General features: G+C 39.1%; 1 protein-coding gene across 1 annotated transcript; it reads right to left on the reverse strand.

Annotated features, from left to right (window-relative positions):
* Positions 1 to 1,510: 1,510 nt before the first annotated feature.
* LOC124273310 (sodium- and chloride-dependent betaine transporter-like) lies at positions 1,511 to 15,056 on the reverse strand. The gene is made up of 10 exons (XM_046708550.1): positions 15,052 to 15,056; positions 14,072 to 14,204; positions 13,226 to 13,360; positions 12,408 to 12,511; positions 5,700 to 5,824; positions 5,224 to 5,336; positions 4,038 to 4,137; positions 3,229 to 3,329; positions 2,403 to 2,570; positions 1,511 to 1,630 (listed from the first exon to the last, which is right to left on the reverse strand). Exons 1-10 carry the CDS (start codon positions 15,054 to 15,056, stop codon positions 1,511 to 1,513), a joined length of 1,104 nt encoding a protein of 367 aa, XP_046564506.1.
* Positions 15,057 to 17,619: the final 2,563 nt, after the last annotated feature.

A 17,619-nucleotide genomic window follows, 5' to 3' on the forward strand; every position in this document is an offset into this window, starting at 1 on the left:
TGGTTGATACAGCTGCTCACGATGATGATGATGATGATTATGATGATGATTATGATGATGATAATGATGACTCTATCTTTTTGGGTCTAACTTCTTAACATGCTCAAAATGAGCAAGTGGCAAAACCGTACTGATGAACCTATTTACCAAGTGCCGCGAAGGCTAATTGAGATACGCACGGGGAGAAGGGGTGATGACAGAAGAGTTCATTGAACAATGCATATTAGTATAGAGTGAGGGCAACAGAAACTATAACAGTGGATATATTTTTGATTTTCAATGGGATATGTCTCAAGTCAGCGATATTGTTTATAATGAATTGTACTGGCGTTTACTCAGCATTAAAAGAATATGCCTCACGGGACTGAGGTGTATATTCGAGCGACGTAGGTCATGCCTCCCTCGCCTGCGATGTACATACCAGGGACGTAGGTCATAAGTCACGGGACTGATGTGAACATACAAGGGAAGTAGGTCATAACTCATGGGACTGCGATATAGATACGACGAAGGGAGGTCGTGCCTCCCTGGACTGCGGTGTTCACACGAGGAAGGTTGTTCACACCTTATCAGACTGCGATGTACATGCGATGAAGGTAGGGCATACCTCAAGAGCCTGCGGTGTACACACACGGAGCTAGGTCATACGATGTGTACAAGGTGTTTTTGTTAACTGTCCAATAAAACACATGACACGCTTTATGGATAACAACTTTAATTCTTGTCATGACGCTTCAGACTTTAAATACCTTGCTATAAAGACGGAAGAAATGTTAGTGATATACATCATCATCAATGTAAAACAGGTACGTGACAAATTCACCATGCGACAGCATGACCTTCATGTTCATATTAACTGCACAATGGTACCAAGTGAGATATTATTCAGCCAGGTATCACTCCCATCTTATAAAAGGTGAAGCCATATTCCAGCATGGTCATAACATATCGTACACCAGGCGCGTAGGAAGCCATTATATTTCATGTAAGGCCGAGAGGCTGCATGATGGCTTGCCCAACATTCATAGCAAAAATCATCGGGCATTTTTTATAATGGTAGCTACGCCCCTGTACAAACCATGGGTCACAACAACACCTGTACAACAAGGCACTTGTTGGTCCTGCCCAGGTCTGGTATCAAGAAATTTAACCCTTTTGATCCGTAATTTTAGATGAGTTGGAAAGAGGGTTCAGACAATGTTAACCAGGGCATCAGATGACTTAAAGAGCATGAAGTTTCAAAAGATTTCATATCACCATTAGGACTGAACATGAGAAATACAGACGGTTTGTCAGAAAAAGGAAAAAGGACAGTACGAGGCTCATATGCCATTGTCAAATGTCTAAGTGGCATTTAGTACAAGATATTATTAGTGAGATCTGTCATATGTTTAGAATCTTTTACACTCTGTGAAATGATGACCTCCATTGAACTTGAACATATCAATATGTTACTAAATACATGATTTTATCATAGATTTCGACTGGTCATTTGTCGGTCACTTTTGTGTTATTTCAGTCCGATGATAAAAAGGAAGTTGTCCTTCACCGACTCTGCCGTGTCCTTCAAACTATGTCTCAGTCTTGAGTCTGGCCAGGCAGAGCTGGGCTTCATTGCTGATTTCACTCGCTGAAACAGATGAGATCAGGGATAATGAAGGAGAATTGAAGGATAAATTAAACTGGAATACAGTAGAATGAAATATATTGAGAAATCAAACCCATAACAGTAGGAATAGTGAGTTAGATCTTCGATAATTGACAAGTCCTTTGTATGACTTTTACTTCACCATAAGCATATCTTCATGAATGGGTGAGTGAGTATGGTTTTACGCCACCTTTGGCAATGTTCTAGCAATGTCACGGCTGGGGCCACTAGAAATGGGCTTCACACATTGTACACGTGTAGGGAATTGAACGCACCGAGCCTTCGAAGTGACGAGCGAACGCTTTACCCACTAAGCTACCCCACCGTCCCCGCATATATTTATGAATCACAATGAAATAGTGATGATACATTTTGGTCGTGAAAAGGTGAGCGTATCCAAACAAACTGATGGCAAATGATACAACGTGTTTATAGTACACCGTCAGTCTGAAAGCAGCTTCGATACTGATTGTAGTTATTTTGCGAACGGACTAATATTCGCCAGGAATGAAATAACCTAAAACTTATATTCAAAGGACCATTTGGGGTTTCGAGTGAGATCCGTTAAAGAAAACCAATGTCAATGTTTGAGCCAAAAACTTGGAAAAGAAAAATGTTTAGCGTGACTGTAGCAAACAAGCAATATCGAATACTCGTCATTCTGGACATTCACAAACAACACAGAGTTGTGGGACCTAGAAGTTGCTTTGGTTTTTCTTTCCAGAACAAAATCGGGCCAAGGGTTGCTACACACCTGAACAAAAGATCCTTCCGCCTTGAGTATTTGTATCACCATTACAACTGGGATCGGAAGGATGGTCACCATTGCTATAAACCAGCCGACACCAACAGCAGCTTTTGGGTAGTTGTACTCGCCGTATGTGGGAGGCTTGTAGGAAGCCAGAGTAGAAACAAGAGCCACCTGGGCATATATTTTCAGTTTAAAATTATTGCATTAGTCATCAGGTAGTTCCACAGACAGATCAACAACACACGACATATCTGCAAATACTTACAACAAACAATCCCTTCACTGTCATGTCTCCTAACAACAACTGTAGCGGCCATAAGATTTCCGAGTCCCCTGCTGGGATTCGAACCACGGACCTTCTGATCCGAAGTCGGACGCCTTGTCCACATGACCAAACAGGTTAACCCCGTGAGCAGGGTGACAAGGTAAGGATGTCATCGGCAGGAAGACTCCACGCCCTGCTACACAACGACCAAATCGTAGGATTGTTTGTAGTAAGTAAAATTCTTTTTATTCAATGGAAGTGACCTTGACCTTTGACGTCCTCACGTCACGTTTTGAAAGAAATCCGCACACGTTTTAATGTGCGAGATCTTTGCATGATAGACATTGCATTGCACTGACTCCACTGAAAATCTTCGAAAGCAACTCGATACAGTTTAAAGCATGTCCATGACGACTTGTCTAGTCACATTGACAAAATACAGATCTATGTTTAAATTACATCTGTATTTTTTTCAGCTGTTGTAAAGTGGATGCAAACTTGATGAAATTTAAGCATACACACGGCGTTATTCGTTATTGAGATATTTTCCCCTCTGGCACGTACAGTTATCAGAGCTGGGAGGACGATGAAACACACTATCCTGAAGATAACTGGCAGGCGTTTTCCAATCATGGCCTCCACGTCAGATGAGAAACGTTTAGCGCCTGTCAACATACGCACGAGAATGGTGTCAGAAATAGCCTCTACGTCATTGGTTTCAGATATAACATTTACGTCATTGGTTTCATTAATAACAGAACTATGTTCAGGTTCAGCTTATGCATGATGATAGATATGATAAAACTGTTCATTCAAGAAATTATTGCAAGTGTCTATTTGGACAGTGTCTCCCAAAAATGCTGTTGAGCACGGATTCCACGGATTCTCACACGGGCATTATGTGGACGTGTTGGTTTTTTAGTCTGCATGGGATACAATGTTTAATCTTTTTTTCTGACACTATGTTACGAATACCATTATCAAAGGGCAAGATATGGCAAATTATCGGTCTGCATAAGTCCGGTATGTGCTTTAAAGCAATTGGTCATGAAATGAATGTCCACTACATAGGTGTCAGTCGTTTGGCCAGAAAATACAGGGAAAGGAATAAGGTGAAGAATCGCCGTCTGGCCGAACCTTTGTGACGTCAGGGCGTGACGACAGGACACTATTGAGTATCGCTCGATGACAACCATTAGCCACAGGCACTGTTGTGAAAAACACCAATGGCGACCCAACCGTCCCGGTTGTAACGAACTAAAAATTGGTCCTTTAACTTCGTCATAACCGTAGTTTGTTGTTCACTGCATACAATTGCTGAACATTGTGCTTTACATGAAACATATATTAAATTGGCCGTGAAAACACAATACCGTAACACCACCCAACAATGCCACACTCCAGTATGGCCATGACGAAACAGGCTACTGTTCCCATGTACCAGTCCACCAGCTGGAACACGTACACTCCGCCCTGGAACATTTGTACAGTCATCTGAACTTTAATCATTTCCTCAGCAATACAATATTATTAAACATGTGTACACACATTTTCCTTGAAGCATTTTACCTCCAATCCTAAATATTTTCATCAGAATCTCTAACATAAATCCTTCATCTTTCTAACATATCTTTTGTTACTTTCTAACACTCATGTATTTGTATGAAAATTGGAAGTTTATTTAAATATATTCAGTGGATTTTTTTAAAATTCAGTTTTACTCATTAAAAATGTCCTGAACTCTATGAATGAACTGCATCTTTATCTGTTTCCATGGCAACGTTAATGTAAATGCTGATAGATATTGCGTTTCAAGATATTTGAAATTAAATATGTTATTCATCTCCACAAAAGCGGACGTCTTCGCTGCACTGTGTGTGCTGGTACTGTATGGAGATGACGCTTACATGGGTGGTGAAAACAAGACCAGCAAGGAACACGGCCGCCATGAAGACAGCAGCGATGACTGGTCTGGCATGATGACGTCGTGGCAGAATATCTTCGATACAATCGATGGCTGTTTCGACGTTTCCAGCCTTTTGAAAAGTACATTTACCTTTCAATGGAACCATTAAATATGGGTGCTGGCGTACTTAAATATACAGTCATTGTGGGGTTTACTGGAAGATACCTATGCGAGCGAGTGAATGATAAATAATGTTCAACGCAAAATCCGCAATAAACCAAAAATAACAAGACAACATGTACAAAAACTAATCTCAACCCTGTTAAGAAGTGGAGAGTAGCATAAACATCGTCATCAGTGAAGAGCGACAAGAAATTAGCCATATCAGCTATGTCATCCAAGACGGACGTGAGTGAGTGATCGATTGAGTGATTGAGTGAGTGTGTGTGTAAGTGTGTGAGTATGGTTTTAGGCCATCTACAGCAATATCAGAGCAAGGGCCATCAGACACATCGTACCCATATAAAGGATCGAACATGGGACTTCAGGGTAAATAGAGAACGTTAACTTTCATCCCCAACCTGAGGGAAATGACCATGCACTGCCGATCAAATCTGCTATATGACGTATCATGCTTTACTGTGCGTTGTTACCACTGAGTCGATGGACATCATGAGCATTGTGGTGAAGAACAGGACAGACCACAGCTGAGGTAGAGGCAGTAGTGCAACTGCTTCTGGGTAGATAATGAAGGCGATGCCAGGCCCTGCAAGAACAAAACATTTGAGGATAACTTGACATTCAAACTTCACCAAATATACCACTCGGATGACAGCAACAGGGAACCCTTCCCTTACAAATGTCCAAATATTAATCCCTGTAATGACATTTTGATAAAATGTGTTGTTCCACCAGGCTTGTTAAACGGGACTTGCTGAGGCAGTTAATATGATACATTAGCACATATGTGCGTCATACAAGGATATTGTTTTCAACCCTAGCTGTCTATGTAATCTTTACAAATATCAATAATAATATCCAAATTATTTATTACCTTTTTAATGATTTGCCTGGAACATTATTCAAACCTATCATTCAGTGCATTTGGTCAGTTTTCAGATGCATTCACCTGGTATGATCACGTCAGATACAGGCAGCTGGAGATCATGAGCCAAGAACCCAACTGTTGCGAAGACCACAAAACCAGCAAAAAGACTGGTCAATTCGCCAGTCACCGTTACGATGATAGGGTCTCTGTAAATAGAACATTCATCTTGTCGTATGTTCTTATGGTGAGAGAGTTTATTTCGTACAGGGGCCACCGACCTGTAATACAATTTCAAAGATGAGAATACAATCCAGCGCCACACATAATATAAACTGTATGCTAACATGTACAATGTCTCATTTAATTTTATACTCTATATTCGAGACCTTCGCTCTTTTTTTCAATGCAAGGAATATAAACTTAGCAAGATTGTTAACAGTTGTAGAATTGCAAGACAGTAATAAGCTGATGAATTTAGTTTCACATGGATTATTTATGTAGTATTGTGGGAACAGGCTGTTTCTCAGATCACAGTAAAATGCACAATCAATACAGAAGTGGTACTCTGATTCAATGGTAAGTACAATACACAGAGGGCAGAATCGCTCATGTTGTTTTATATTTACTTTTCTCCCATATTCCAACATTAAAGGATGGTCTGAACAACGAAACTTACTCAAAGCAAAACGAAAAACATTGACCTTAACCAGTGACAGATACTCTTCAGAATTAACCCTCAACTTGATAGTTTTATACAACTTTAGCTTAGAATAAACTTTCAAAGAACTTAACCATTCTTGAGTATCAATATCAATGCATCTCTGTTTAAACTGTCTTATGAAATAATCAACATCATTAACCCCCTGATCAAGCCAAATGTGACCAAATCCATATTTAAATAATAATTTCTTTACATCTAGAGACCAACAGTTGATACCTTTGGAAGCCATCTTGCGTTGATAATTATAAACATGTTTCAATATTACATTTTTCTCTTGAGCCAAAAGCCTTAACCAATATTTCATGATTTGTACAAACTGATTAACCTTTACAGAGTAACGTCCAAGTTCACCCCTTGCAACAACATTGGGAGTGATCCTCGATAAATGTAAAACTGACTTACAAACTTTATCATAAACATTAAATATATTAGGTGAGGGATGAAAGCCCCAGACTTCACAACCATGCAACATGATAGGTAAAATTTTAACATCAAATATATGTAGGGTTACAGATAAGGGAAGATTATCAAAATGTTTCAATGACATTTTAACACACTGGAGACGCGTCCATGCTTGAAGTGCTAATTCTTTTTGAGTACAATAAAAGGAACCAGAGCTTGAAAAATGGATACCTAGATATTTTATAGGTAGGGAACAATTTCTACAGAAACACCATTTACAGAGAAACGTTCATACTTTTTAAGAGGTCCTGCTTTTCGAAAACCAACAACTTTAGTCTTCTTGATGTTAATTTTAAGCTTCCAGTCTTTACAATACAAAGAAAGTTTATCTAATTTTTTTTGGCAACCCTAAAACAGTGCTATCAAACATTACAATATCATCTGCAAAGAGAAGAATGAATAATTCTAAAAATTCAAGATTAATATTTCTCTGGTTATCTGCTGCTAAAAAATCAACAATGTCATTAATAAAAGAAAACAAGAAGGGTGAAAGTTGACATACAAACAATCAAAGGCTGGTGTGTAACACATTTTGTGTTGAGACACAAGACTTCACATTTTGGTACATATTTGTTAAGAGCCTGTACAGTTTACCTTTAATATTTCCAAGCCAAAGTTTGGACATTAAACATTGTCTATCAACAGAGTCAAAGGCAGATTTTAGGTCAATAAAACAACAGTACAGTCTTCCTTTATGCAGTGATAGGTACTTTCTAATAACTGTATCTAAAATGAATATATTATCTACAGTTTGGAAGCCAGCTCTAAATCCTGCTTGTTCTGGAGTGATAAAGTGTTCATGTTCTGCCCACTCTGTCAGTCTATTGGCAATGACTTTGGCAAATATTTTCCCTGACACTTCCAGGATTGTGATAGGTCTAAAGTTAGCTGGGTCATTCACACTACCCGTTTTATGCAATGTCATTATTACCCCTAGTGTCCATTCGTTTGGATAAATTCCTGTGGCTAGAACTGAATTGAATAGTTTCACAAGCATATCTATACAAGTCCCGTGTACATTTTTGAAGAACTCCAAAGACACGCCACTATATCCTGGAGCTTTGCCAGCGGGAATGCTGTTTATAGCGTTGACGATTTCCTGTTGAGATATTACTTTATCAAGCCCGATTTCATCAGAGTAGTCTCAATAAGATTATCACTTATTGAATCAACGAAAATCCGAACGGATGCCTGAAATTCTTCGTTGACTGCTGAATTATTTATACCTTGAAAATGTTTCTCAAAATATAAGTTCCAATCAGATGCTGTAATACTGTAATAGGTTTGTGAAGGATGTGCCTTGACTATTTTCCAGAAAGCTTTAGTGTCTTTATTTGACAATGATTCCTGAAGTCGAATTGTCAACTCCTCTGATGCTAGACGCGCTTTCGTAGCACACAGATGCTTGTATTTAGTCAACAGTTCTATATATCGACGTCTATCATCAACTCGGTTAGTTGAGTGAAACACACGTAAAAGCTTCCTGGCCGCGGCTTCAGACTGTTCACCGTCGTCATCAAAACAGTGATTATAACCACTGTGTCTCATGGGACTCTGTGAGACAGTTCTCTTTCACATATTTGCACAAGATTCAAGAATTGATTGACATAATCGAGCAGCTTCACTAACATCACCACAATTTATTTGGTCATTAAACTGATTTATTAGCTCCATACTGACATGCTCCCAGTTGTGTAGATATTCTTCTTCAATCGAAGGATTCCATTTGTATATTGTTTTAGGCATTAGTTTCTCTTTTGGCGCACTTTCTGTCAGGTTTTTGGTGTGTGAGTGAGTGAGTTAACATTTAACGTCACACCGGCAATATTTCAGGCATATAGTGACGAGAACAAAGTTAGTATATATGATAAATATCTGTCACGGTTGTCTGCAATGTACTATAATACTATTATGCAATCATAAGGGGACAATCTTTTTACGATACTTCAACCCGAATAAAAAGCAATATAATAACAGTTTTTGATTACATTAACCTCAGTTAAAACATATCCTTTCAAAAACTACTGAACAATCCTATCTCTTTTAAAAAAACTGTAATTAAATGAGAATTGATTGTGTTAAAAAGACCCTTTAGATGTAAAACTTTGTAATATGTATCCCTTATGAGAGAAAATTCCACACAGTCAAGCAAAACGTGCTTGACCGTGATTGTCTCATCACAATGGATACAAAACGGAGGATCTTCCCCTTTCAATAAATATTCATTTGTATATCTGCTGTGGCCAATACGACATCGTCGTATTGTAGGTGTAACCGATATTTGGTTTTATTGCATGTAATTTATTGATACCTACTTGGGTGTCCCACTGCTTTTGCATGATATCTCTGATATAGCACCTTATGATAGGTTTCATATCTCTGTATGGGATCTGACGTGGTGTCTCAGATTTGTCGAGTGCTGCTTTGGCAGCAGGATCTGCCATTGTGTTACCATGAGTTCAAACATGGCTTGGTAGCCAACAGAAGACGATGATGTCATATTGGCCAGAAACAAGTTCAATATGCAATTCAATAATTGCAGTTAAAAGTGGATGTTCATTTGTCATGTTATTTATGGCTTGAAGACACGAAACAGAATCAGAAAATATTATATACTGGTTAGACTGTGATTGGCTTTTTAAATATTTTAAAGCTATTAAAATGGCATATGCTTCCGCAGTAAAAATGGAAAAATGAGCAGGTATTCTGGATGAGAGAACCATGGATCCAATGACAGTGGCACTGGCAACAGCACCGCCATCCTTTGATCCGTCTGTAAAAATAGCTTTTTAAGTAGCATATGTGTTTCTCAGGTGGTTATATTCTTGCTGATACATAAGTTGAGTTGTTTCTGATTTTGTTTGTTTAGTTAATGTTAAATCCACTTCTGGTTTTACAAACTGCCATGGTGGGGAAGACAGAAGTTGAGTAGGGGCTATATTGTCCAGATTAATGTTAGCTGCAAAAACATCACTTTGTATACGTATTTCAAGGGGTGGGACAAGAGAAGGTTTCTTTGTGTACAGTACTTTATAAAGAGGAAGGTTTGTTGTGAGTTTTAATGAATATACTATAGGCTGATGACTAGATTCTATTTCGTCTGCGACGTCAAAACTAGTGAAAAGTTCGAAGGATTTCTCTAGACAGGTCACGTAATCCACTACACTTTGTCCATCATTAGCAAAGCATGTAATTTTTCCTCGATTCTTATCAGAGAACAGTCTCCCATTACAGATACGTACACCGGTACATTTAGAAAATTTTATGAATTCATAGCCACGTTTATTTTTTAACTTTGTCCTGTGATTGTCTTTAAAATATTCCGTTATCTTCGGTATAGTTGAGGTCATCATCTATGGGCAGATACCGTGCGTCGTCATTCTCGATGACATCAGCGTCTTCACCCGTCCGCGCGTTAAAATCGCCCTGGATAATAACGTGGCAGCTTGGATGTGCATTACGAAAGGCGATTCCGTCATCTTCTAAAATCTGGAGTAACGGTTCACAGCTGGCGTGTGGGTATTTGGGAGGAGAGATATAGACAAGTCCAAACTACAACATGATCTCATCACTCAACTGTATTCTTAACCACATGATGTTAACTGATGAACTCTTAAGCACAGTGACATATTGTCGAATATTTTCCTTAATAAATATTATGTTGCCGCCTGAGTTCCTGAAAGCATATTGATGTTTATCTCTACACTGACTATACACTGTGTATCCAGGCAGTTGGTATGTATCTCCACCGCTGGTCAAGGTTTCAACAAGGGACATAATATCAAATTGGCTTATAAATGACTTGAATGTTTCCTGTTTAAACTCATTATTCAGTCCTTCGATATTCCAATAGACGAATTGCCATAGATCCGACACACGTGAACACGGGTCTTGGCCACACCCCTATTTACTTCTGGAACGTCTGTTGCCTTTAGTCATGTAGAGAGTTTTCACAAGTTCGATGTTTGTTCCAGATTCGTTCAGCCAGTACAACTCGTTATTTGTAATTTGTTTTTTTTTCAACACCGCAAACTTATCTTCTGTTCTTGCTCTGTCCATGTAAAGTTTCAGTTTCTTTCGCACCATTTGTGTATGTTCTGTGAAATCCTGTGATATTCTCATCGTTTCCTCTTTCAGCATTTTGGCAGCCTTAACAACGTTGTTTCGTTGGGTGATAGTTGTAAACACCACTAGAATGGGCCCAGTATTGTCAGAACTAGTAGAGAGTCTCTTCACGTTGATTCAGTTTGACTGGCTCCTTTACCTGCATGGTTTACGTTATCAATCTCTATATTTCTTCTTCTAGGCCATCATCTGTGTTTTCCACGTTATGAAATATCATATTGTTCAGCCTTATGTTGTTTTCTAGTTGATTTACTTTTGTTGTCAGAGTTTGTACTGTTGCTTTTAGTTCTGTATTTTCAATTGTGTTAATTTTGGCTGCAAGTTTAGTGATATTGCCATTCATGTCTTGCGCATAGATTTTATTTCTTTCCTTAATTCAAAGGCTGATATTTCACCTTCTAACGTTTGCTGTTTCTTCGCTGCAGGGGGGTTGGGGTGGGGTTGTCTCGACATCATGACAGAGCAGTAGTAGTAGCAACAGAAGTAAACAAGCCCGCAGACAGAAGCTTGCACCTCGAGGCACGTGCATCACGCGGACTCGCATCAATGGCGTTCGTCGGGACCTTCTCAGCATGTAGGCTATGTAAATCGGCTGGAAATGTCCAATGTTAGCTCTATAAGCTTCATTTGTACAACGCAGATATAATTGTTTAAGTATTTTCATGCATGTCCACAGTCATTCACACTTACTTCTGATGATTATTTTTCTTTATACCGCTGTTTTCACGGAGACCTGTACACATGCGACCTGTCACCATCCACTTGGTGGCGCATCATATAGTGAATATGATCGATATCATTACATGCACCTCTACGACCGGAATAGTCGTAATATCTCACCATTATTATAATCATGCGTACATGTTCTCCTTCTACTGAAATCTGGGGCATGGGTGTCTGAGGTGCAACACTTTGTTGTGCAGAGTTCCGTCCTTCGGCCATGACATGGTCCAATGACCATGAGTGCAAATCCCAGATTTTTTCTACAAGTACATTCACCAAGGAGGTAAACATTAATCACCAGCGATAACTCGACTTGATCGAACTAGAACAAAGCTGAAAGCGTCATAACATACTTGAATAAACTATGTTTATAACGAACTTTCTAATAACAAATTTAGGGATATACACAACTGTTTTGGTCCGTGTCACTTGTTGCATGTTTTTGTCGAAATGCGACGGTCATAAGGAACTAAAACCCTTTGGGTTTGTTATAACGTTAGTTATATGTACCAACGGGATCGCGTGGTCAGGCTTGCTGACTTGGTTGACACGTGTCATCGTATCCCAATTGAGTAGATTGATGCTCATGCTGTCGATCATTGGTTTGCCTGATCCAGGCTCGATTATTTACAGACCGCCGCCATATATCTGGAATATTTCTGAGTGCGGCGTCAAACAACAATCAATCAATCAATGATGACTATATACCTTTTCATTTGACCACCAGGCTGCATGTTATAAAGTAAGAAAGAAATTACCTGATCAGATTTGCATGAAACGAATTGTGTCCTGCCATGGCAATAATGACACCCCAGGTTGTACCAACTGAGAAGAACACTTGAATCAGCGCTTCAAGCCACACCTTAGGAAATAGAAAAAATACATTACAGAAGCATGGGCTTTGTGTGTTGTCAATGGTTCAAGATCTAAAGCATGAGAAGTGCAGGGCTTGTGACGATAATAGAAGTGGAACATGTACATATTGATATAAACAGGATCTATCTAAAATCTTCTCCACGACAATAAACAATGTTTTAACATTAATTCATGTAATAATTTATTTAGAATTAATAGAATTTGTTTACTTCACTTTACGATTCACATTCGTTCGGGAAAACAGTAAAACAAAATCTTGGGAAAATGTATACAATCATCAATATTATATCACTACAAAATTTCCTTTCTTCTGATTGGTTGAATTGCATGACTTGACGACTTGACACGACGTTATGACAACCTCACGGTAGGTTAAGAACTATAAGAGTGCGCATACCCACTCTGCTAAAAAGAGAATGGTAAACTAAGTTAACGTATACTCCACAGGCATCGCTACTGTCAGGTGACGATACTGAGTTGCTTCCCTTTCCCCAAAAAATGCGGATATGTAGATAGATGTGATAATAGTTTTATCAGACAATTTTATCATAGTTATGTAGTTTGGTGCTATGTAATAAACCCGTTATTGACTTCACTTTCGGTTGAGCCAATGATTTATCGACCAAGGTCAGTCAATAAATGTTTAATACATTACATTAACCAAATCTAAGCATGTGTCGCAGACGTGATCTTCCCACACCTGTGGATGCCGGAGGAGGCTGAAGTCTGGGGTCAGGTAGAAGAGAATTCCATCCACAGCACCTGGCATCGTGCACGACCTCACCAGCAGCACCAACAGCAAGAAGTATGGCATCAACGCTGTCACATATAACACCTGTTGGTATTAGAAGCATATGAGGCTGAGGTTTTGAGTGGACAAATGGCTGATAACCTACAGGCCTTTACTGCAAGCTTAGACAACAACGTTTCTAAAGATGGCGATAAAAGATAAACTGATATGGGTAATGTGTGTATGTAGTATATTCAACTTCGTTGCGTATATTTAAACCCCAGTGTCATCTGTACGGAACCAATAAGGTTAGGGATCATCAATATATTTGAGATGTCCCCAAACATAACTATATTCCGTAACATTTGCTGTTCAGTATATCATCTGCTAGCTAATCCACCGCAAATGTCACGGTACAAGCATTAGCTATTTGATCATATCAAGACATATGTTAAACTGGGATTTAGTGTTTCCAAATCAAAGATATGACTTCAAAGAGGGCTCTCTACCAGTTAGAAACAGAACCAACTTTGCAACACTGCAACTTTGTACACCACATTTCACTTAACTGACATATGATACCAGTTTTCTGTACATCATGTTTACCGACTGCTTGAAAAATGACCATGTTGATAATTGGATTGTCATCATTGCTGTTATAAGACCGAGTTTCAATAGTTGCACACATGACAAGCGCTAATATTTACAAGTTCCCTATGACAATATGACAACAGCCACTAAAACAACGTTTTCCTCATATATTTGACAAAAATAAACGCCCATGTATATGACACAAATGCAGTCGTAAATTGTTACCTTTCCCAGAGATTTGATTCCTTTCATGATACAAAGGAATACGACAACACACGTGATGAACCAGCAGATGACGAGATGAGGTTGCATGGCTCCGAGGTTGTCTATCCCTGACGAAACACCTAGAGCCTTCTTCCTAGAGAGGCATAGAACAATGGACCAAATAAGTGTCTGAATATCTGTGCACTTGAAACCTACATATTTCAATATATATTCAAATGTCAAATTGGAAAAGAAACAGTATGAGAAACCACTATATCGTTATCAACTAAGTACATACAGAACAAAGGGAATACAGTACGAAAACAATAGATGCAATGCATACGTAACCCCGCCTCCATAGATACGTGAATGGGAATGTATAAAAGCTGTTCATATTAATTAATAGAGAACAGTGAAGATCTCGGTAAAGAATTGATCTTCAGTAATCCATGCTTGTCGTAAGAGGCGACTAACGGGATCGAATGGTCAGGCTAGCTGACTTGATTGACACATGTCATCGTATCCCAATTGCGTAGATCGATACTCATGCTGTTCATCACTGGAGGTCATATGTTCATTGTGAACAGCAGGAAAAGGGGAGAATGGATATCGTGAAGATGCATTCAGAAAGATTGCAGATCAACAGTGAACGTCATAATTTTTAAAATAACTGGAGGCCACGGACCTGTTCAGTGTTTTCGACTGTATCAAATATAACGATTAAAAGCAAAATTAAGCTTGAATATATCGTGTATTCCTCATAGCCTAATATAATGATAATGGATAGTGATGGATATTTTAATATTTTAATGACACCGTGCCATCTCTTTCATACTGAGTGAGTGAATATTGTTTTACGCAGCTTTTAGCAATATTCCACCAATATCACGACGGGGGACACCAGAAATGGGCTTCACATATTTTGCCCATGTTGGGAATCGAACTCGGATCATGACAAAAGAACGTGACAAAACAACGCTTTAACCACTAGACTACCCCACCGCATCCTTACAGATTGATATCTATTCATAAAAACCTTACACTTTCCATAAGACAGTATGGCAAGAGGGATTGCTTCAACTTTCTCACATTAACCTGTATGTTAAGAAATATGTTTGAAGCTCCAGCCTTTGACATTTTTTAGGTACAATCAACCATCCTCAACCAAGATTTCAACGATCATCATACAACTCATGCTCAGAAGTCGTTAGATCTTGGTTACAATATTCATGGCCACAGTGAAGGTTTCCAAAAGTTTATGGTAGACATGTGGAGAACATTTTCTATATTTGACACATCAGTGACAAAAGTGATATCCGATGCGATTAGTAATAATAATTCATTTATATAGCGGCTAATATCTATCTGACTAGTTGCTCACTGGACGCTGTAATCAGTATCTGATTATTGTTACTCCGGATAACCCAAGCTGCATGTTAGGTGCTAGAAAGTTATAGTCACACGATTCCTATGTTAATTTGTACCATATGTTTTCTTTCGGGACGAGTTGACTAAATATTGCGTGTTTGTGACGGAATACATCTTCGTGGCAGGATACGTTCACCGTTTTGAAGGGGCACTGATCCAGAGCGATTAATGGTTCTCGCCAACAGTCTAATTACGAAACCTTGCTGCAAGCTGGTCAGTACCTGGTCCCTCGACCGTTGCGCACACGGGAACTAGGTTACTGTCCTCTTTGGCAAAATTTCTTCAACCTAAACAGTGGGACATTTGGAATGGTGGATGCCCATCAGATGCCCGGTAGTTCCTTTCTGATTGTAATAAAGTATCCCAGCATTGAAGGCTTTTCGGATTTTCTAATGACTGGATGGTACAGGGACTGATCCAATTTGATCTATTTCTGTGTTTTTTACCTCGATATTTAATCACGTCATGTAAAAATATGATGTCTATTACCTAAAATATTGAAAACACACATTTGATTGATTTGAATCCGGAAACTAAACAACCCCACTTTGCCATTGCAAGTAAAATCTGAAAATTACTTAGGTATATAGGTATATACAGTTTTTAACTTAAGTACACAGTAAACGTTTATATGTATTTTTTATGCAACAATCAAGTTCCGTTTGTATCCTCAAAACTGTGTCGGCCCATAAGTTTGCATGCAATTAAAATTGCAAGTAAAACGCAATACAGCGATTACTACTCCCTTGCTGTAATCCGTGTTTGGTGGTATTAACCTACACATGTTATTTGGTATCATTCACTTGATGGTCAGTTAATGAATTTATAACAGGTATAATTAGTGGTAACACCAATCAGATTAGCCGACAAAGGATCCTATTTGGCATTTCTCGTGTCTGGAGTAAAGATAGAAAATGAATATAACCGAGTAAAAAAGATTTCATCTTTGTTGATCAGTCTATACTTATACTTTCACTTGCGCATGTAGGTGGCGCAGCAGGGGTCACGAACCAGCCAAGAATTCTGGGATATCATCCGGGTTCTCACGGGAGAAAAACAACAACAAAAGCAACAACCAGTCCACGGAACATCTTTTCCAATCACTCTTTGACAATGATGAACACATGATCATGAAATAGTCGGACTCTTACGCACGACTTTTGTGGCAATAGGAAGGGTATTTCATATTATTTGCCTGGACACAAAACTAACACTAGAAATATACTCACTGAAAGAATTGTTCCGTTGAGGTATGCTCAAACGTGTTTGAAACCCTTTCGGTTGTATTGATATCCATGTAACTAATACCACCTCGTCGAAATTCCGTAATATTGGTGATGGCTTGCACAGGTTTCAACTGAGCAGACATTGAACTGTTTTGTCTTGCTTCCCCCACAACCACACACTGCAGCGTGTTCCATGAGTTGCCACAGGTGGTCCAGGGCAGGACGGCGGAGAAGGAGCTGTACAGGTAGTAGAGGGCCCAGGCAAACACCACGCCGTAGCATGGAATGATCATACAAGAAATTGAAAAGATGCAGGTGCCAATACCTAGAAGCAAGGAAAGTGAAGCAGCTTTAATGTCCAATCATAAGGACATTTGTAATGCTCAGAATTCCTCATCGCGGAGGAGCACGCTCAAAGCGCTAACATACAATGTGATTATTATTACCCTGGATAACCCAAACTGCCTGTGGGGCGCTAGAAGGTTATAGTCATATGACTTATCTCACGAGGTACCCTTTTTCTGCTTGTTGAACAGAGGCAATTTTGAACAAACCCACTTGCTTTGTTGTGGGGCAGGACTGAAATCCTTGAATCTCTCAGGAGTCAAGCTGTTACACACGGTCACCCATCCAAGGACTCTCCGGGCCCAACGTTGCTTCAAGTGATTTGTGTCCTGAGCTCTATGCACACACCACCAATACCACAGACGAACTGGTGAATTTACAAGCGATTTACTGACTATGTTCACTACACATTTCTAGGTTGCCAGCATGATTATCTTGAAATAATGTAATGCATTAGAAAAATCGGAAAAGATGGATAAATATTTCAGAACTCGACCTCAATTTATAAAATCCCACCTCTCCACCCCAAACCCCCCCCTTTACATCGGTTCTTGGATTTTAACCCGGTTT

Source organism: Haliotis rubra, unplaced genomic scaffold, assembly GCF_003918875.1.
Source record: "Haliotis rubra isolate DU_JTF1 unplaced genomic scaffold, ASM391887v1 Scf1794, whole genome shotgun sequence".
Classification (NCBI taxonomy): domain Eukaryota; kingdom Metazoa; phylum Mollusca; class Gastropoda; order Lepetellida; family Haliotidae; genus Haliotis; species Haliotis rubra.

What these genes read in the sequence shown, in the direction of transcription:
- LOC124273310 (XM_046708550.1), bottom strand. An exon ending in GCCTCCTCCGGCATCCACAG is followed by an intron (nt 12,512 to 13,225) that starts GTGTGGGAAGAT and finishes CTATTTCCTAAG; the next exon opens with GTGTGGCTTGAAGCGCTGAT. An exon ending in TTTCATGCAAATCTGATCAG is followed by an intron (nt 5,825 to 12,407) that starts GTAATTTCTTTC and finishes TTCTATTTACAG; the next exon opens with AGACCCTATCATCGTAACGG.